The sequence below is a fragment of the Eptesicus fuscus genome, chromosome 11 (genome assembly GCF_027574615.1).
Source record: "Eptesicus fuscus isolate TK198812 chromosome 11, DD_ASM_mEF_20220401, whole genome shotgun sequence".
Taxonomy (NCBI): Eukaryota; Metazoa; Chordata; class Mammalia; order Chiroptera; family Vespertilionidae; genus Eptesicus; species Eptesicus fuscus.
Window position 1 is genome coordinate 87,339,619 of NC_072483.1, and position 20,685 is coordinate 87,360,303.

The following is a 20,685-nucleotide window of genomic DNA, read 5'->3' on the forward strand; positions in this document are numbered from 1 at the left end:
TTGACCAGCCACTGACCACCTCTTGGTCCCTCCCCCTGGCCCACAGGCCCCGATTGCCCGATGGCGAACAGGGACCTGGGGGTGGGTGGCGGCAGATGCGGGCAGCGCCAGACCAAGATCCCCACCCCACCGGTCGCCCTACACAGAAGGCAACCCATGGCAGGGGTGGGGCCAGCAAGCGGGTGAGAACGGCCGACCTCTTGGTCCCTTCTCCCCCATCTGACAGGCTCCAATCGCCCAATGGCAAACGGGGAACCAGGGTGGGTGGTGGCGGGCGGCGGGATTGGCAAGCAGGCAGAAGGGCTGACCTCTTGGTCTTTCCATCCGTCCGGCAGGCTCTGATCGCCTGATGGCAAACAGAGACTCGGGGGTGGATGGCGGGGGATGCAGGCAGCGCCAGGTCAAGGCCCTCACTCCACCAGTCGCCCCACACACAGAGGGCGACCCGTGGCGGAGACAGGGCCACGAGGGGGCGGAACCAGCCTACCTCTCGGTCCCTCGCCCCCCGGCCGTCAGGTTCCAATCACCCGATGGCAAACTGGGAACCCAGATGGGTGGTGGCAGGGGGTGGGGCCAGCTGCCGGGGAAGATGGCCCTAATCGTGGGCTAGGCCTAGGGACGGTACCCCTGCACGACTTTATTTTTTTATTTTCTTTTTTTATATTTTATTGATTTTTTACAGAGAGGAAAGGAGAGGGATAGAGAGTTAGAAACATCGATGAGAGAGAAACATCGATCAGCTGCCTCCTGCACACTCCCTACTGGGGATGTGCCCACAACCAAGGTACATGCCCTTGACCGGAATCGAAACTGGGACCCTTGAGTCTGCAGGCCGACGCTATATCCACTGAGCCAAACTGGCTAGGGCCCACGCATAACTTTAGTGCACCAAGCCACTAGTCTATAATAACCTATAATAATAAAAGTGTAACATGCAAATCAACCGAACTACCAAATAGCAGAATGACCATCTGGACGACCACACTATGACACTCTCTGGCACCAAGGCGGGTGCAATGCGATTGGTCAGGGGCCTGGGCATTGCCCCATGATCACCCTGCAGAGGGAGGCCAATCAGTGGGCTGCGGCGGGTGGGTGGGGCCTTCTTCTGTGGGGCGCAATAGATCACCCCAAAGAGGGAGGCCCAGGATACCAGGCGGCAATGCTGCAGCAGGTGGGTGGGGCCTACCTCTTTGGGGCCATCAATCACAGGGCTCCGGGACTGTGAGAGGGCACAAGGCGGGCTGAGGGACGCGCCCTCCCCTCCCCAAATGCACGATTTCATGCACCAGGCCTCTAGTCAATAAGTTAAGAAATTTTACTCAAGGATTTTAAGTGAGCACCAAGATTTTATTTAATTGAACTACAAGTTACATTTTTTCAACCACAAATCCTTCAATATGGCTCCCATAAACCTTTTATGTATCACTTGAGGAGATAAGTACCACTTTTTTGTTTACGGTGGTTAAATATCTTCTAAAAAAGTTACACTTAAAAGTCTCCAGGCACCTGAAGATTTGCCAGCTTGGCTTGTAGCTCAGTTACTGGCTCCATTCCTGGCCCCAACCAATAGCTGTCTCTCTCCACATTGATGTTTCTCTCTCTGTGTCTCTCCCCCTCCCTACCACTCCCTCTAAAAATCAATGGAAAAATATCCTTGGGTGAGGATTAATAAAAATAAAAATAAAAATAAAAAAATCTCAGGGCACCATAACACTGATCAGATCAGTTTTTATCTAGAGAATAGCTAGTGTTAGTAGCACAAGTGTTATTTTATTTTAGACAGACATTATAAATTATTATTCCAATTCTAATGATGTTTTAAATATCTAAACAGCCCTAGCTGGTTTGGGTCAGTGGATAGAGCATCGGCCGGCCTGTGGACCAAAGTGTCCCGGTTCGAGTCCAGTCAAGAGCACATGCCCGGGTTGTGGGCTTGATCCCCAGTGTGGGGTGTGCAGGAGGCAGCCAATCAATGATTCTCTCTCATCGTTGATGTTTCTATCTCTCTCTTCCTCTCCCTTCCTCTCTGAAATCAATAAAAATATATTTTAAAAATAAAATATATATAAACAAAATATGAGCTCCATCAAAAATAGAACAGCCACCAAATAGAACAGCCTTCTCATAAGGGGGATATTTTTGTGGATCATCTTGCATTGGTTCTGAATTCCTCTGTAAATAATCCAGTTCATAAACATTTCCCTAAATGATTAAGAACCTTTCCATTTGATTTTTCAGCAAAATTTACCTATGCATCCTTTGTAGTAGCACAATGCCTAATACATAGTAGGTATTCAATAAATGTCTCTGAGGTAAAAATAGGGGAGAAAGTAGTTGTAAACAAATTATCTATACCCTATAGGTAAACATGGATAAGTATCAATCAACATAGATAAGTCTCCAAAGACTTTGAGCAAAAATTGGAGCAAATTAAAGAATACAGTGTATGATACCACATGAAAAAAGTTTAAGAAAGTCTAAAGCATGCTTATGGATATAATGCATATATAACACAAGTATAAAGAAAAAGGATGATCACCATTATCGGTTGGGAGGAGTGGGTAGAAGATAGAGAATGTAATACATAGGCATTCAACTATATTAGTAATGTTTTCGTTCTGAAGGTAGGTGATGGGTATACCTTTGTAAGTGTCTTAGACTGTTCACTTTTTAAAATAGTTTCCCTATATTAATGAAAATGAACTAACTTTATTTTTAATTGTTATGAAATTTTAGAAAACTTTCTGGAAATTATTCCAGGATGTCTTTTCCTAGACATCATCTAAATAGTATTAAAGATTAATTTTAAAATTCTTCCTATATGATTCATACTCAAAAAATGTTTCTATCAATACACTCTGCATATACTTGCCTTTAAATGTTTTAGTTTGTATAACATTTGTTATTAAAATGTTAGAAAACACATAGTAATATACAGAAAAGATGTAAAAAAAGTTAACTGGGAATTAAATATTCTGCCTCATCACACCTGTGATATACTTTAAACACTGAAAGGAGGAACCAAAAATCCGGTTTAATGAATGTTCTCATCTAATTCAGTCAACAAACATTTATTGAAAACCAACTATGTGCCAATTCCCATTCTAACCAATCTTAAAAAAAGTAGGAAGATACTCCACTACTCTGATAGCTCTAAATAAGTCATGTTGGAATAGACTCATTTCACTGAAGGAAATTAATGTGACAAGCCAGCATGCTGTGTAAGCAGTCTTTTTTTTTTTTTTAACCCTAATCTTTTCTGCCACATTTTATTTAACAACCTTGATCTATGACAGCATGGAAAAAGCAAAAGGAGCTTTCTTATATATGACTTACTCATAGCAGATAGATGTATTACATTAATTTAAAATATATTATTTTCTTTCCTTTCAAACTTCATAACTTTTGAGTAAATACAAATGGATGACAATGATCAGAATGTGAGTTCACTTCTTATTTTTTTAATACAAAATATAAAAGTTGATCATTTAATAAAAGAAAAAACAATGTTTCCACAGGATAAGAAGTAAAGATATCTAAGAGAGTATTTGTAGGTAAAGAAATTTTGGAAAGGGTAAAAAGCCTAAATAAAAATGTCCAGTAGCCGAAACTGGTTTGGCTCAGTGGATAGAGCGTGGGCCTGTGTACTGAAAGGTCCCGGGGTTCGATTCCGGTCAAGGGCACATCCCCAGTAGGGGGTGTGCAGGAGGCAGCTGATCAGTGTTTCTCTCTCATTGATGTTTCTAACTCTCTGTCCCTCTCCCTTCCTCTCTGTAAAAATCAATAAAATATATATATTTTTAAAATGTCCAGTAATATGACAACGAAACTGCCAGAGCAACTGATAGCTTAATGTGACTCTAATAAGGACTTTCAAACCAAAGTCTCTAAAAGTCAATCCTAGAAGCAACTTGTTTAAAGAGAAAAAGTTACCAGTGCACTAAGAATGCAAAGCTATGGAACCTTGAGCAAACGCAGTGGATTCTCGGGGCTGCGGTTTTCATATCTGTAACATGCATCTGGGCAGGTGTCTGGATCTCAAAGATTCCTTCGCAAGGACTCCCTTTCCCAAATTCTGTGCAAGCTACCAAAAGCTATTCTCCGGGACAGGGTCACAGCTCTATGGGTTTCTGTGTTGTTTTGCTGTTGTTGTTTTCACTTGTACCACCTTTTTCTTTAAAATTTCATTTTAACACACCTCTTCTAATTTTAGAGCATCTACTCAAGAGCAAGCCATTTCGGCTGGCAGATTCGTCAGATGAAGTCTAAATGCCTATTTGGGTTTTTTTAGAGAAGGTGAGGCATCCCTCTTTTGCAAATCCCAAGAACCAAGACCTAAATAAGCACCAACTCACCCAACTATGGCCCTACGGAAAGCGAATAAAATGATCATCAGTTCATTCCCTGTGCTTCACCCGTAACCACAAGGAAATTCACAAGGAATGATCCCTGACGAGTCGCAGCCCGAGGATGAGAACTTGCTGGACCAGAGAACAGCTGCAGAGAGCGGTAGCCAAAGGCAAACAGCAGGAGGAGGCGCAGAGTCAAGGATGCCACCCGGATCCGGCTACACCAGCTGGACCGGGGAGGCCGGGCAGGAACGTCACCGCCAGGTAGGACCTAGTAGTCGCCAGGTAGGACCATACACCAGGTAGGACCGCCAGGTAGGACCTTACACCAGGTAGGACCTGGACGCTAGACGCCAGGTAGGACCGCCAGGTAGGACCATACACCAGGTAGGACCATACACCAGGTAGGACCGCCAGGTAGGACCCTACACCAGGTAGGACCCTACACCAGGTAGGACCTGGACGCCAGGACGAGGAAGGCTGCGTTCACACGCCCTCCCTCCCTGGCAGCCCCGACCCTCCCGAAAGCCCGGAGGTGTCCCCCTGGCCGGCGGCGCCGCTCCGACGCAGGTCAACTGGGGTTCAGGGGAGAGGCCAGCACCAGCGGAACCTCCTGACAGGTTCCCAGCCCCGGGCCTCGGCGACCCCCGCCCGCCGCTCACGCCCACCCTCCGAAAGGGGCTCCGCAGGCCTCGCGGGCCGCCGCGGCGCAGCCAGACCCAGGGGCTGCGGCTCCGGAAGAGCAGGCCCGGCACCCGGGCCCCGGCCCGCGCCCCGGCCCCACCTCCTCTCGGGGGCCGCCGACTTCCAGCCGCGGCGCCGCTCGGCGCCGAGAGCCCCCCCGCAGGAAAGGTGCAAAGACGGTACCTGCGCCTTGGTGCCCGGCCTGTTCCGCCTCAGCACTGCCGTCCCCTCCGCCATGACCATAGTGCCAGAGTCTGGGCGGCTGGAGTCGGTACCCGGATGTGGGGACGCTGCCTGCGCGGGGGGCGGGGCCGAGCGGCGCCCCGAGTACGGGAGCCGGGGAGGGGCGGTGCCTGGCGGAACAGCGCGATCCGCGCGGGGCAGGGCGGGAGGGCGGGGAGGAGGCCCGGAAAGGGCCGGCTGGCGGCGGGAGGCGGTTAGAAGGAGGAACAGCCGGCGGCTGCCCCGCGGGGGCGGCGAGGGGGCGGCGGGGGGACCCAGAGCGGTGGGGAGGCCGGCGCTGCGGGCAGGAGCGCGTCTCCTCGGGCTTACGTTAGTTCCATTAGTCGGACCGAGCTTGAACGAGGGCGACTGTTTGAGTAAACCTTGCGCTAACACATGCCTACGGAAGCATAACTCTGTCCCGAAATCCCCCTAGGCATGCAAAGTGGAAAACGGGCCGACACCCTGTTGGAACTCCAAAGACCCTGCATGAAATCGACCCACTCTCAGATCAGACTGCACTGGGGCTCAGCGTGTCCAAGGATGTTTCCACCCTCCGCCGTCTTCAAAGCCAAGGACTTGTTCAATGACAAGTTCGTTTGCGTCAAGGCCCCAGATGCCAATGATCCGAGACCCAGTGGACATCTGGTATGGAGCCTTAGACAAAATCAGCTCGTGTTGCAAGCCAGAAAGCTGGAGGAGCAACCGAATGCCCCTTGGTGGGAGTTGTACATCTTACAGGATGTCAAATGTTCTTTGTTGCAAGTTTTAAGTGTTCTCTTTAGTCATGAAATCATGGCAGTTTGGGCAAGCTTTTTTTGTTCCCTGCTTAGAAACCTTAAATCTTTGATCTGAGATGAGAGAGGCCTTTAGGATAGATGCCTCATGGGAATACAGTGGGTGAAGAGTGCATGCAGTAGGGTGATTTCCAAGAGAAGAAAACATCAGATATCTTATCAAATACACGAAAAGGTATATTGAGAATGCAGAGAGAACCATGTCACAGACATCATCCGAAGGTGTGAGGACCGGAGGAGAGGTGGGTTAAACTGAGTGTGTGCAAAACTGAATAACTGTCAGATACTTGGAACATGGGCTCAGAGAGTTTTAACAATAGGAAGTTGGTTTGCCTTAAGTAAGATTACTGTTTTATTGAAGATGTATAGACTGGTAACTTTTCAAGAGCAAAGACTTAATTCTTTTTTTTTTTTAATATATTTTATTGATTTTTTACAGAGAGGAAGAGAGAGGGATAGAGAATTAGAAACATCGATGAGAGAGAAGCATCGATCTGCCACCTCCTGCACCCCCCCTACTGGGGATGTGCCTGCAACCAAGGTACATGCCCTTGACCAGAATCAAACCTGGGACCCTTGAGTCCTCAGGCCGACGCTCTATCCACTGAGCCAAACCGGTTTCGGCAAGACTTAATTCTTAATTTCATCACCATCTTCTAGATACAAAAGGTTTATTCATTCAACAAATATTTATTAACTAGAGGCCCGATGCATGAAAATTCATGCACTGGAGGGGGCGTCCCTCAGCCCAGCCTGCCCCCTCTCACAGTCAGGAGCCCTCAGGGGTGGGAGGTGACCCAGCCATCAGGGGAAGGTGACACCCCCATCACACCTCTGCTGCTGCTACTGCTGGCAGCGCGAGCTTTGGCCGGCCCTGGTTACCTGAGCCTCGGGCCTGCCCTGGGCAGCTGGGCAGCCACCATCTGAGACTTGCCTGAGCCTCAGGCCAGTCCTGGGTGGCTGGGCAGCTGCCATCCAAGGCTTGCCTATACCTCGGGCGTCAGCTGGGCAGCTGGGGGCTGAGGGGACTGGGGGACACTGGAGGCAGGTGTGCGGGGTGGGCCCAGCCGTGCCGCACGCCTGCTGCCCCGGCGGGGCTGAGGGGACTGGGCGCCTCCATCTTGTGGCTGTGGGCACTGCCATCTTTTGAGGGCGTGACAGTCAATTAGCATATTCCCTCCTTATTGGCTGTGGGCACCGCCACCTTTGTGAGGGTGTGATGGTCAATTAGCACATTTCCTCTTTATTATATAGGATCCCCACTATGTATTCAGCACTGAAGTAGGAGAATGCAAAGACCCAGTCCGTAATCAGAAATTGCTTAGTGTCTAGCAATGGGACATGTGCAAATCACCAGTTCTCTTACTAGATACAGTGACAAGTCACACCCAAATGTTATCTCCCTAAGAGACATGGGGTGAGTGTGAGGAGCAGAGTCCTAAGTAGGTCTGTGGACAACCCATCTCCAAGGATTAAGTTAAAATTTCTCATGTTCTGGCCGAAACCGGTTTGGCTCAGTGGATAGAGCGTCGGTCTGCGGACTGAAAGGTCCCAGGTTCGATTCAGGTCAAGGGCATGTACATTGGTTGCGGGCACATCCCCAGTAGGGAGTGTGCAGGAGGCAGCTGGTCGATGTTTCTCTCTCATCGATGTTTCTAGCTCTCTATCCCTCTCCTTTCCTCTCTGTAAAAAATCAATAAAATATATTTTTAAAAAAATTTCTCATGTTCTGTGCCTCTGAGCAGTAAATATCAGGTACCCATAGTCGAGGGGCTCACCTTAATATTTTCTTACGTCCATATTTGTTATACTGTTTCAGTGCATCTGATAAGAACAAGAGAAAAAAGGAATAAGTTAGCTTTTTAATTCAGAAACAAAGTACACATTCGTCTCTTTGAAAAGTCCAAAAAGTTTCATGCGATGTCAACTCTGGCCTTGTTCAGAGGAAAAACCTTGTTCTTTAGGGTTGAAATATCTCTAGCTCATAACCTTCACATTTTACTTCCTCTGTGTCTGCAGATTATGACCTTTAAGCAAAAATCTTTTTATAACCAGGGTTCATTGGGAGGGGGGAGAAGAAAAAGAAAAACAGAGCATGAGCAATAATAAGCTACATGTAATAATGTGAAAACTGGAATATTTTGGTTAAAGGAGGAGGAGAGTTCCCAAAGGCAATATAGAAAATTTAAAATAACTCTGGGCTGGGACTAGAAAATCTAGATGGTCTTGCCTGTTGACCAAAGACTTTGAACAAGCTATCAAATAAGTTTCCTTTTTTTATTAAAAAAATTTAATTGATTTTAGAGAGAGGGGGAGGGAGAGAGAGGAACATCAATGTATTGTTCCACTTGGGCTGACCCAGCTTGCACAATGGCGATCATTTCAGCAAACCCTCGAGCACCCAGGGTTTACCGATGCCCCCACTTGATTGATTCTGGCATGTGCCCTAACCAGAGATCGAACCCACAACCTTGGTGTTCTGGGACGACGCTCTAGCCAACTGATCTACCTGGTCAGGGATAAAAGTTTCTTTTCTTCTTTTTTTTTTTTTAATGAAAATATTGCACAGCGGTTCTTTCTCTCTACCTCTTAGAGCAGTGGTTCTCAACCTTCCTAATGCCGCGACCCTTTAATACAGTTCCTCATGTTGTGGTGACCCCCAACCATAACATTATTTTCGTTGCTACTTCATAACTGTAATTTTGCTACTGTTAATCGTAATGTAAATATCTGTGTTTTCCGATGGTCTTAGGCAACCCTGCTGGCGGTTCTAGAGCCTAAAACCATCAGCTCTAGACATTACGATTCATAACAGTAGCAAAATTACAGTTATGAAGTAGCAACGAAAATAATTTTATGGTTGGGGGTCACCACAACATGAGGAACTGTATTAAAGGGTCGTGGCATTAGAAAGGTTGAGAACCACTGTCTTAGAGTATGAAAGCAAATATAAAAGTAAATATTCCTGGAAGTCTCTTAAGAGTTTTAGAAGAAAATATTTTATAAATCCAAAGTAGCATAAGGAATTTCAAAAAGAGAGAGAGAGAGAGAGAGAGAAATATCAATTTATTGTTCCACTTATTTATGCATTTGGTGGTTGATTCTGGTATATGCCCTGCCCAGGGTTTGGACCCACATCTTTGGTATATGGGGATGACACTCTAACCAATTGAGCTCTCTGACTAGGGACATGTTTATTCTTTGAGGAAAGGAGCTTATACTTCTTATTCATGTTTCTCAGCTTGTATATCAGCTTGAAAACCACTGGCTTAGACCAATAGTCTCTCTCTCACTCCCTCTAAAATCAGTTCGTTTGTTTCTTAAAGAATAAGCATGTGACTTCAATTTAGCCTAAAGAGATATGAAAGGATATCTGATGGAGCACTTTGGGGAAAGATTTTCTTGCTCTTGAGGAAATACCAAAAGTATTAGACCTGGCCGGCCTCTTCGAGTGCCCCGAGTGCCGCCCGCGCTGCAGTGCCAGAGCGGCCACCTGGTCTGCAGCAGCTGCCGGCCGAAGCTCACCTGCTGTCCCACCTGCCGGGGCCCCCGGGGGTCCATCCGCAGCCTGGCCACGGAGAAAGTGGCCAACTCCGTCCTCTTCCCGTGCAAGCACGCCGGCTCGGGCTGCGAGAGGGCCCTGGCGCCCACGCAGAAGGCGGACCACGAGGAGCTGTGCGCGCTCCGGCGGTGCGCCTGCCCGTGCCCCGGCGCGGCCTGCCGGTGGCAAGGCTCGCTGGACGCCGTGACGCCCCACCTGATGCGCCAGCACCAGGCCGTCACCGCCCTGCAAGGGGAGGACATCGTCTTCCTCGCCTCGGACATCCACCTGCCCCGGGCCGTGGACTGGGTGATGCTGCAGTCCCGCTACGGCTGCCACTTCCTGCTGGTCCTGGAGAAGCAGGACAAGTGCGCCGGGCACCAGCGGTTCTTCGCCCTCGTGCAGCTGATGGGGACGCCGGCAGGCGGAGAAGTTTGCTTATCGGCTGGAGTTCAGTGGCCACCGGCGGCGCATGACTTGGGAAGACACCCCTGGGTCGATTCATGAGGGAATCGCGAGAGCCATTCTGAGCAGCGACCGTCTCATCTTCGACACCAGGATCGCACCTCTTTTTGCAGAGAACGGCAATCTGGGCATCCATGTGACTATTTCCCCGCGCTGAGATGGCCATCCAGCATGGTCCCGGCCAGTGTCTAAAAAACCTTGCATTCGGTTTCACGGTTTCACGGAGAATAGGTAACCTTCTGCCTGCCCACCTGTCACGTTCTGGAGGTGGAGCTGGTCGCAGGAAGGTAAATAAAAGGAAAGGCTGTCAACTACAGGAGACAGTTGCACGTAGTTATTATGGCGGCGCTAACCAGCACCGAGTGATGAGAGTGAGGTGGGGGAGTCAGGCCAGACCTTGGTTCAGCCACCTCCCTACCTGAGCTCTGGCTAAGAAAGACTTCAGAGGCAAGACTCAACACTCTCCCCTTTCTTTGTAGGAAGTCACAGAGGTAGAAGGAATGGGCTTCGGAGAACAACTTTCGCAGGCCACAGAAGGGCCCTTGGAGCTCAGGAAAAAGAGAGAGGCGAGGAAACGGCACCTGGATGAAGCGGGTGGAGAAAGGCCCCCGAGTGTTCCTGAAAGATGGCCACGCTGGGTTCTCCTGGAGAGTGTCTGGAGGCCTCGGGAGAGGATCCCGAGAGAATGGGTATCAGCTTTCCAGGTGTGCCCTTTCAGGATCAGTGTTGATCACTGATTGGTCCACACCAGGACAGGGGGTCATTAGTCAGTGCAGCTGGTCCTGACGTCAGCCATGGCGTGGCTTATTTGGTTTTGCTGCTTTTCTGGGCCTGGAGCTGAAACACAGCTGAGGTCCAGATGTATTTGATGTCGGTCCAAATCTCATTGTCTTGGGGGCTTCATGCTGAGGGGCTATTTTCTGGCCTCCTTGTTGGTTCCCCCTCTAAGGGTCTAACCCACATGACTAGCAACATGGCAGGTGGGAGGGGGGGTGATCTGAACTGAATGACCAGTGATATGAAAGGTCAGGTCTAAACCACATGACCACCAATATGCTGGGAAAGAAAGGTTTTCCTGGAGAAAAGGTCTTGTTTTCCCATGTTGCCCCTGGCACCCGGGGCTTTCCACCCTGGTGACCTTCTGTACTTGACCCATGCTCCTTGCTCTGCTCATATCTAACTGCCTATCACATAGTAATACTAATATATTTAAAACTAGAGGCCCAGTGCACGAATTTCGTGCACTGGGGGGTGGGTCCTTTAGCCCGGCCTGCGTCCTCTCGCAGTCCAGGACCCCTCGAGGGATGTCCGACTGCCAGCTTAGGCCCGCTCCCTGCGGGGATGAGGCCTATGCCAGCAGTCAGACATCCCTCTCGCAGTCCGGGACCCCTCAGGGGATGTTGACCTGCTGGCTTAGGCCCACTCTCCACAGGGATCGGGCCTATACTGGCAGTCAGACATCCCTCTCGCAGTCTGGGACCCCTCACTCCTTACCGTTCGCTGCTCCTTCCTTAGTGCTGCCGCAGAGCCAGGAGAGGCTCCCGCCACCACTGCTGTGCTTGCCAGCCATGAGGCCAGCTTCTGGCGGAGCAGTGCTCCTCCTGTGGGAGTGCACTGACCACCAGGGGGCAGCTCCTGCATTGAGTGTCTGCCCCCTGGTGGTCAATGCACAGCATCTGCCCCCTGGTGGTCAGTGCACATCATAGCAACCGATCGTTCCACCATATTGGTCGCTTAGGCTTTTATTATATAGACTAGAGGCCCAGTGCACAAATTCATGCACTGGTGGGGTCTGGCCAGCCTGCCCCCAATCAGGGCGGATTGGGGCTGGGCCTGTCGAGAGGAGGAGATGACAGGGCAGACCCGGTTGGGGGAATTGGCTGCAGGTGATTGGCTGGCGGGCCCCACCCCCAATTGGGGTTGGGAGGCTGATTGGGGGTGGGGATGGCCATGGGGAGGGGCTGTTGGTGGTGATCCAGCCAGCCCCACCCCTGAGTGGGGTGGGGGGTGCTAATGAGGGGGGCCAGTGGTCTGGGGAGGGGCCAAGCAGGGGGAGGGGCTTCAGGAGGTTGGCCATCCTATTGGGGTGGGGGGGTGATCAGGGGCGGGCCGATGGGGGGCGGGGCTGGCCAGGGGGAAGGGAGTGGGGCATTTGGCCAACCGGCCCTGCCCCTGATCCAGGTGGGAGAGTCCGGTAGTGGGCAGTACTTACTAAAGGATACTTTTGAGAACAGAAACTGGGAAGAATGGGAAAAGAGCAGGTTTGAGCAGAGGAATAAGTAAAGCTGCAATGCTGGCCAGGGATCAGCCTCAGCTAACCACACAGAGAGCTCTTGGGTCAATGGGGAAAAAAGGAGACATATGTGCCTGATGGGGCTGGTTTGCTGGCCACAGTGGGCGTCATAGCGACCAGTTGTTATGGTCATTACTGTGTTATGGTTGCTGGCTTTTTATATATATAGATAAGTCAACAGTAAACCAATATATATATTGTGTCCCCAAAAATGTATACACACTGAATAATTATAATGGCAGTTTCTATTAAAATACATTTCATTTTCAAAATTGAGCTATCAGCTGTTAAAGTGTGTATACATTTTAGGGGGAATATATGTGAAACCCTGTCATGTGAAAACATGGATGAACCTTGAGCACACTGTGCTAAGTGAAAAAAGCCAATCATAAGTCAAATACTGCATGATTCCACTTACAGGAGGTCAGTATCTAAAATAGTCAAACTCTTGCCTGACTGGTGTGGCTCAGTGGTAGAGTGTCAACCTATGTACCAGGAGGTCACCGTTCCATTTCTGGTCAGGGCACATGCCTGGGTTGTGGGCTCAGTCCCCAGTGGGGGGTGTGCAGGAAGCAGCCAACCCATGAATCTCTCTGTCTCTCTCTCTGTCTCTCTGTCTCTCTCTCTCTTTACTGTTTTTTTTTTTTTTTAAATATATTTTATTGATTTTTTACAGAGAGGAAGAGAGAGGGATAGAGAGTTAGAAACATGAGAGAGAAACATCGATCAGCTGCCTCCTGCACACCCCCTACTGGGGATGTGCCCGCAACCAAGGTACATGCCCTTGACCGGAATCGAACCTGGGACCCTTGAGTCCGCAGGCCGATGCTCTATCCACTGAGCCAAACCGGTTTCGGCTGTTTTTTTTTTTTTTTTTTTTTTTTTTTTTTTTTAATTTTTATTGATTTCAGAGAGGAAGTGTGAGGGAGAGAGAGATAGAAACATCAATGATGAGAGATAATCATTGACTGGCTGCTTCCTGCACGCCCCCAACTGGGGATCAAGCCTGCAACCCAGGCATGTGCCCTTGACTGGAATCAAACCTGGGACCTTTCAGTCCACAGGCTGACACTCTATCCACTGAGCCAAACCAGCTAGAGCCAATGATTCTCTCTCATCACTGATATTTCTATCTCTCCCTCCCTCTCCCTTCCTCTCTGAAATCAATAAAAAATATATTTAAAAAAGAAAATAAAGTAGTCAAACTCGTAGAAGCAAATGGTAGAATGATGGTTGCTAGAGAAAGGGGGAGAGGGAACAGAAAGTTAATTAACTGACATAATGTTTCAGTTAAGCAAGATGAAAAAGTTCTAGATATCTGTTGTTCAACAATGTGCCTATAATCCACAATATTACAGTTAAAAATCTATTGAGGGTAGTCCTGACCAGTTTTGCACAATGGTTAGAGTGCCAGCCCTTGCACTGAAGAGTCTCGAATCCAATTCCTGGTCAAGGACAGGTGCCTGGGTTTCTGGTTCGCTTCCAATGCCCCGGTCAGGGGGCATGTGCAGAGGCAACCAGTCGATGCATCTCTCTCACATCTATGCTTCTCTCTCTCTCTGTTCCTCCCTCTCTCCCTTCTGCTCCCTCTGAAAAGCAATGGAAAAATATCCTCTGGTGAGGATTTTTTAAAAAATCTATTGAGGGTCGATCTCATATTAAGTGTTCTTGCCACAATGAAATAAAAAAATGAAAAAAAAATCCTATTTCCCATTTTTTAAAATAAGATATTTTTGTAACATATATTTTCTGAAACAATAGAATAGTTCCCTGGGTAATTTTATTTTCAGTTTCCCTTTTTGTGTGTGTGTGTAGAATAGTGGAAGGCAGACAAACCTGAGTTCAATTCCCACCTATGACTTAAAACTTCTGTCACCTTGAACAAGTTCCTCTACTTCCCTGTACATCTTGCACCCATGAGGCAAAGAGGATCTGCCTCACAGGGTTGCTATGATTACAATTGAGCAAGATGACATGTGAAGTGCTAGCACAAGGCCTGGCAAATGCTCAAAAATTATATTATGGAAATTCCAGTTAGAATTATACCTAGTTTGTTTACCTTTTACCATCATTCTTATTTTTCTGTTGAACAAACAGTACATAACATATTGTTCTGAAATCTGATCCCATGCCCCCAATGCCCTTATTTTTGGCCTTTCTCGTGTCACAATTTTTTTTTGCCTATTCCCAATATAATCTCAGCATAAAATTCTTTCTTTACCAATTCTGCTAAACAAGCATCACAGGCCTACTTCTGTGGTGCAAAAAAACAAAACGAAAAAAAGTTTTTAAATTCTCTCATCCTTCTGATTTAGGTTATGAATGGAGCTCTGAAATGTTAAGTACACCAGGTTTGGATGAACCAAGATTTGGAAACTGTCATCTTAGATCTCAAACTCTTTTATTTACTTGGGTCTTCAGAAAGCAACATTGGGGGGATCATGGGAAAGCCAGGGCCTTTGGCCTGGATTCCTAACTCTGCAAGTTACCAGCCCCATGAACAAGTTTGGCCTTGAACAAGTTTCTTCATCTCTTCCCACTCAGCTATCTCACTGATAACAGAGCGAAACCGGAGCTTACAAGGTTAGGATCTGCAAAGCCCTTTATCTAGCTTTGCACGTAGGAAACTGATGACCCACTTGGGTGCTGTAAAAAGAGCTTTTAATCATAATTCTTGTACCTAAACAAAAGTTAACCCTCAGTATAACAAATGCCATGGAACGCCTTGCACATAAATGCAAATACCTACACTTACTACTTTACTGATAGGAGCATTATCAAAAGTTGAGACCATATTCCATGCCATTTACAACTTCCTTTAGATTTCAATTTTACAAGGAAAATATGGGACACAACTTTTAATTTATTTTTTATTTTTCGGGACACAACTTTTAAGACGTGATCAGACTAGTTTATAAGAAACTTAAATTTGATCACCAATACAGAAATAGCTTGTAGCTGATTTTAGGGGGTGGTAATCAACTCGAGTAGGATTGTCTGGGTTCACATCTTAATTCTCCCTAGCTGCTATAGCTAAATCAAGCTATTTAACCAGTTCTGTGACTCAGTTTCCTATTTGTTAAATTCAACAAACTATGTATTAGATACCTACTAATTGCCAGATATTTACACACACACACACACACACACACACACACACACACACCCTTCCCATGCCACAGTGGTTACCACCAGGATTTAAGTGTGTACCGAGTGCTTAGAATTAGCTGACAACAGTACCAAAGTCCATAGAGGATGAAGTTTTAGACAGTAGCAGCTGGGGGTTGACCACCTAAATCCAAATCCTGGCTTCCTACTAGGTGATCTTGGCTATCACTTAATCCCTCTGTGCCTCACCTTCCTCATGGACAAGATGAGAGTGATAGTAGCCTAGCTCATGGGGTTGTTGAAAGATTAAACCAATTGATACATGCAAAGTACCGGCCACAGTAGCCAGAACCTAGAAAATGCTCCTGACGTGTTACCTGTAGTGTCTTTTTTTTAATATATATTTTGATTTTTCACAGAGAGGGAGAGGGATAGAGAGCCAGAAACATCGATGAGAGAGAGACATCAACCAGCTGCCTCCTGCACACCCCCCAACCGGGGGATGTGCCCGCAACCAAAGTACATGCCCCCGACCGGAATCGAAGCTGGGACCTTCCAGTCCGCAGACGGACGCTCTATCCACTGAGCCAAACCGGCTTCGGCGTTACCTGTAGTTTTTATCGAGCAGTGCCCATGCCGGCATACAGAAGGCACTCAGCCACTGGTTGCTATTATACACCTTGCCTCGGATTTTTTTGGCCAAGTAAATTAATTATGTGGTAGTATTAACCTTTTTCTTTTAATCTTTAATCATGTATTTTATTATTATTGATTTCAGAGAGGAAGAGAGAGGGAGAGAGAATCATTGATTGGTTGCCTCCTGCACGCCCCCTACTGGGGATCAAGCCAGCAACCAGGCATGTGCCCTTGACTGGAATCAAACCCGGGACCCTTTAGTCCGCAGGCCGGCGCTCTATCCACTGAGCCAAACCAGCTAGGGCCTTTTTCTTTTAATCTTTATTGTTGAAAGTATTACACAGGTCCTCCTTTTTCCCCCATTAACCTCTTCCAGCCCACTCCTGTTCTCCCCGCCCCCTCCTGTATTAACATTTAAAAACTGGAAATGTTCATTAAATTTTTCTAAATATAAAACTTAAAAATATGACACTAGATCCCACAAATGAATTATAGTTCAATATAAGCTTGTTATATAGTTATATATAGTTAAGGTTGCTAGTTGACTTTATATATAAAGTATATATATATATATATATATATATTTTTTTTTTTTGATAGGGAAACATTGATTTGTTATTCCACTTATTTTTATATTCATTGGTTACTTCTTTATGTGCCCTGACCAGGGATTGAACCAGCAACCTTGGCATAGAAGGACCATGGCTCTAACCAAGTGAGCTATCTGGCCAGGGCCTGTTGACTTTACTTTTTAAAAATGTTTCTTAGCCGAAACTGGTTTGGCTCAGTGGATAGAGCGTCAGCCTGCGGACTCAAGGGTCCCGGGTTCGATTCCGGTCAAGGCATGTACCTTGGTTGCGGGCACATCCCTAGTAGGGGGTGTGCAAGAGGCATTTGATCGATGTTTCTCTCTCATCGATGTTTCTGGCTCTCTATCCCTCTCTCTTCCTCTCTGTAAAAAATCAATAAAATATATTAAAAAAAATGTTTCTTAGACATTTTCATGGTTCAGCCTCTCCCAGGAGTGAAATTTTACACCACTCTGGAATCTCCTAACACTAGTGAGGGATGAAGTTCTCGACCTGGACCATAAACGCCTCCTCTATGCAGTGGCTCCAACCGCCCCAGGACAGCTGGGCTCCTAGGTAGTCTGGGACCCTAAATGACTGTGTGGCAGTGCCCTCCCCAGCTCACCTCACTAGACCGTAACATTGTGAAAATACAAACGGAGGTACTTTTAGAGGTTGAAGCTGCCATCACAGGGGAACTGCCTTACATCTTACTCTTCAACCCTTTAGAATGTTCCAAGTGGGGAAATTAATCTTTGTACTGGGCCCAAAGCAGTTTTTATTCCAAATTGTTTGGAAAGCTACCAAAAAGCAGACATCATACCCCACTAACATTCTTTAGAATTAGCATCAGTTAGCTTACCTGCACCTGCAGAAATTTCTTCTGTTCAACTGTTCACCTTCTTTTGGAACACCATTTGGGTTTGTCTGAATGGGTGTACAGCAGCTTTGTGGACAGAATAGTGGTTCTATGGCAAATCTCACAGGGTGATCTGATCATAAATTCCTAACTGGGCAGGTCAAGGTGGCTAGTCACAACCCAGGCAGATAGTAGGAAAAAGGCTTATCTTTGCCTAAGCAAACCCTGTCTTGTTTGTGTGCATCTAAATAGGTCCACACACCTTTGAAATGCTTCTTTTCAAACTCCCCTCTAAAGCCAACCACCCTCAACCTCAAGGCCAGCCTTAACTATTCTGTAATCCAATCCCCATCTTGCCTTCTCCCACCTGCATGTAATCTTCCTTCCTCTCCAATGCATTAAAAAAAACCTGCAAACCACCATTCTGGGAGTATCAACTCTTATAGGTTGGGATGTTTATGTCAATGGATTCTGTTCTTTCGCATCTCAAATAAGTGCCTATTGCCTCTCAAAGAAATGTAACTGTAAATCCATGGCTTTGTATCAGTAGCAAATATTTATGCAGTAAGGCTAAATTCAATGTGAAAATTGAAGCCTTCCCAGAATTCTCTGCAGGTTACTTAAGAAAAAAAAAAAAGCATAAACTAGAGAACCCTAAAACCATTTATTTATATATTTTTATTTGGAAATGTTTATATCAGTACAGTGAAACTAAATTTTAAGAGACACTGGATGTCATCAGTTTGGATATCATTAGTTTATTATAAAAGAGACACGGAAATTATTTACATGATGAAAGATTTCAGAACTTCAATGGAATGGGCAGCTTCACATGATGCCAGTTCAATAGTGATTTATTTCAGTCTACATACTTTCCAAGAATGTCACCATCTCTAAATAAGAAATAGTCCTGCAAATAGAGAAACCATTAGTTAAGAAAAAAATAGCAAACATGTAACTTTTTTAAATTACTAAGTTTTTAAGGAAATATATTAAGTTTACACACCTTGTCGTCTATAACTACTTTGGTGCCGCCATATTCTGGGAGGAGAACTTTATCTCCAACCTTCACGCTAACAGGCTGAACCTCTCCACCCTTAAGGAAATAAGGATATGCATTAGCAAAGCCATGTGGCTCACCGAACACTCACACCGAACTGTGGTTAATCAAATGTGCTCACTCAAACCCACTGTTGAAAAAGGACTTGGTAGTGAAGTGATATATCTACAACTGTAGTTTCTTCAAGCCAAGTATCGCTGGAGAGTTAGTTACATTTTGAAACAATGCCCACACGGTGGCTTAAACTAAAACCTGATTTCAGTGTAAAAGTTCAAGAAGTTACACAGGGAAAAAGCTAACTTGAGCTAATTTTTTAATGGGTAAATATTAACATAACCTATGGACCGTTTGAAATAAGCCAGTTTTTAAAACCATGTATATATACACGCTCATGTTTAAGTCAGCATTCAAAAATGTAAGAAAAATGTCCTGAGTTGGAACATACTGCTTTTGGGATTCAATTTCCTTTTGTCAAAAACAGATCTGGAGAGAGGGACTGAAGCACAGGGCTTCCTATTCCTGGCTCCTTGCTAGAACTTTCTTGGAGGCAACTTGCAACAATGCAGTTCACATATTTGACCCCAAGGGCATGATTTGTGTATTCTGGGTGACCCTTGGGGAGGCCTGAGATCTAACCCGTTAACTGGAGGATACCTGGAAGGAACAGTCCAACCTGTTAGTTTCACAGGTGAGCCAAGGAAGGTAAAAAGGTGGTTAGTGGGTTAGGCAGGGCAATTTCAGAGTTAGAGATGAGACCGATTCTTAAATAAAAGCCCTCCTTCAGCAATATTAAAGCATCATTTTGTTTTCATATTCTCGAACTCTCTACATAAAACGAGCAATCTCATTTTACAATCATTTTCATTAAAGGGCCAGATCAGACGTGACTGAACTTAAGGAAACGACCCGAAAACAACACAAGCTACTTAAAAAGGCTACTTTTAATAACAACCAAGAATTATTTTTTTCCTTCCACTTCACATAAAAAAATAGTTCCAACGTGGCTCCCGCTTACCTTTCCTTTGGAGCCCGATCCAACAGCGACCACTGTGGCTTGCAATACTTTCCCTTGAGCCTTTTCTGGAAGCATGATGCCTCCTTTGGTGACCGTTTCCGCGGCGCTCCTCTCCACCAGGACTCGGTCGAAGAGGGGGAGGAACTTCCTAAAGGCCTGTCCTGCCTGGAGGGAGAGAGAGGCCGGGTCTGAAACCACAGCACGCCACGATGCTGCGCGCGGGCAATGCCACGGCCAACGCGCCGCGTGGTCCCGGAGAGCGCGCAGGAAGCCCACCGACTGTCCCGCTGTCCAGGCCCCGTCCAGGCCCCATCCCCTCTGCAGGGTCATCAGCCAGACCAGCTCTACAAGGCAACCTCCGTTTGTTCCAAGGTCAAATGTGTCCCCTCCCGGCTCAGGACCTCTGCAGCAGACACTGAAGTCCACCTCGCCGCCCCAGGCCATGCTTTCTGCCCGACACTGCCCACCTACGAAGGCCCTGCAGGGGAGAGCGGGTGGGCGGCCGCGCGGCCGTCCCGGCTCCCGCCCCCCGAGGCCCCACGCCCCACGCCCGCGGCACACGCGCGTGCAAAGAGCCCTGGGCGGAGGGAAAGGTCGGGGGGGCCGGCGACCCCAGGCTTCGGGCAGGTGCGGGTCCCTGAGTGACTCCTTCCCGCTGCCAACGAGAACCGGCCGGGCTGCCCACGCCCCGGGCCGGCCGGTGCCCACGCGGGTCTCACCATGACTCCGACCGCCGCCGCCGCCGCCTGTGCTCCGCTGTCGCGCCGCGGCCGCAAGGAGAGAGCCGCAGTCGCCGCCGGTCACCACGTGAGCCCGAGGCCGCCCAGCGCGCAGGCGCCCGCCCCGCCGCCCCGCCCCCCGGAGGGCGGCAGCCGCGCCGCGCGCCGCGATTCGCCCCGAGGCCTCGGCGCAGCCCACTTCCGCGGCGACCGGGAGGCGGGAGAACAGCGGAGCTCCTTCTAGGCTTTTCCAGGCCGCCTGCCCCGGGGGAAAGGACGCTCCCCCGCGCCCCCTCCCGGAAGTGACGCCACTTAACCCTTGACCCACCGAGAGCGCGGCCCTTTCCGGAAAGTTCTAGAAGCGA

General features: G+C 47.7%; 2 protein-coding genes across 4 annotated transcripts in view; one reads left to right on the plus strand and one right to left on the minus strand.

Moving 5' to 3' along the window:
• LOC103290627 (MOB-like protein phocein) overlaps nucleotides 1-20,620 on the minus strand; it is a 39,599-nt gene extending 18,979 nt beyond the window's left edge. Inside the window, exons 1-4 of one of the 3 annotated variants that reach the window (XM_054723570.1) lie at nucleotides 20,321-20,601; nucleotides 19,602-19,766; nucleotides 18,533-18,622; nucleotides 18,265-18,436 (exon numbers count right to left, since the gene is read on the minus strand). In XM_054723570.1, the coding sequence (XP_054579545.1) occupies nucleotides 18,386-18,436; nucleotides 18,533-18,622; nucleotides 19,602-19,766; nucleotides 20,321-20,323 (309 nt within the window). In that variant the 5' untranslated portion in view covers nucleotides 20,324-20,601 and the 3' untranslated portion in view covers nucleotides 18,265-18,385. Of the gene's footprint in view, nucleotides 1-5,219; nucleotides 5,344-18,264; nucleotides 18,437-18,532; nucleotides 18,623-19,601; nucleotides 19,767-20,320 lie in introns of those variants that run through there. The other 2 variants (XM_054723571.1, XM_054723568.1) reach the window with 2 other exon arrangements.
• LOC129150784 (E3 ubiquitin-protein ligase SIAH1-like) lies at nucleotides 5,875-10,218 on the plus strand. Its single transcript, XM_054723489.1, is given in 3 exon segments — nucleotides 5,875-5,977; nucleotides 9,469-10,015; nucleotides 10,017-10,218. Coding segments are annotated over 3 exon segments (852 nt in total).
• Nucleotides 20,621-20,685: the final 65 nt, after the last annotated feature.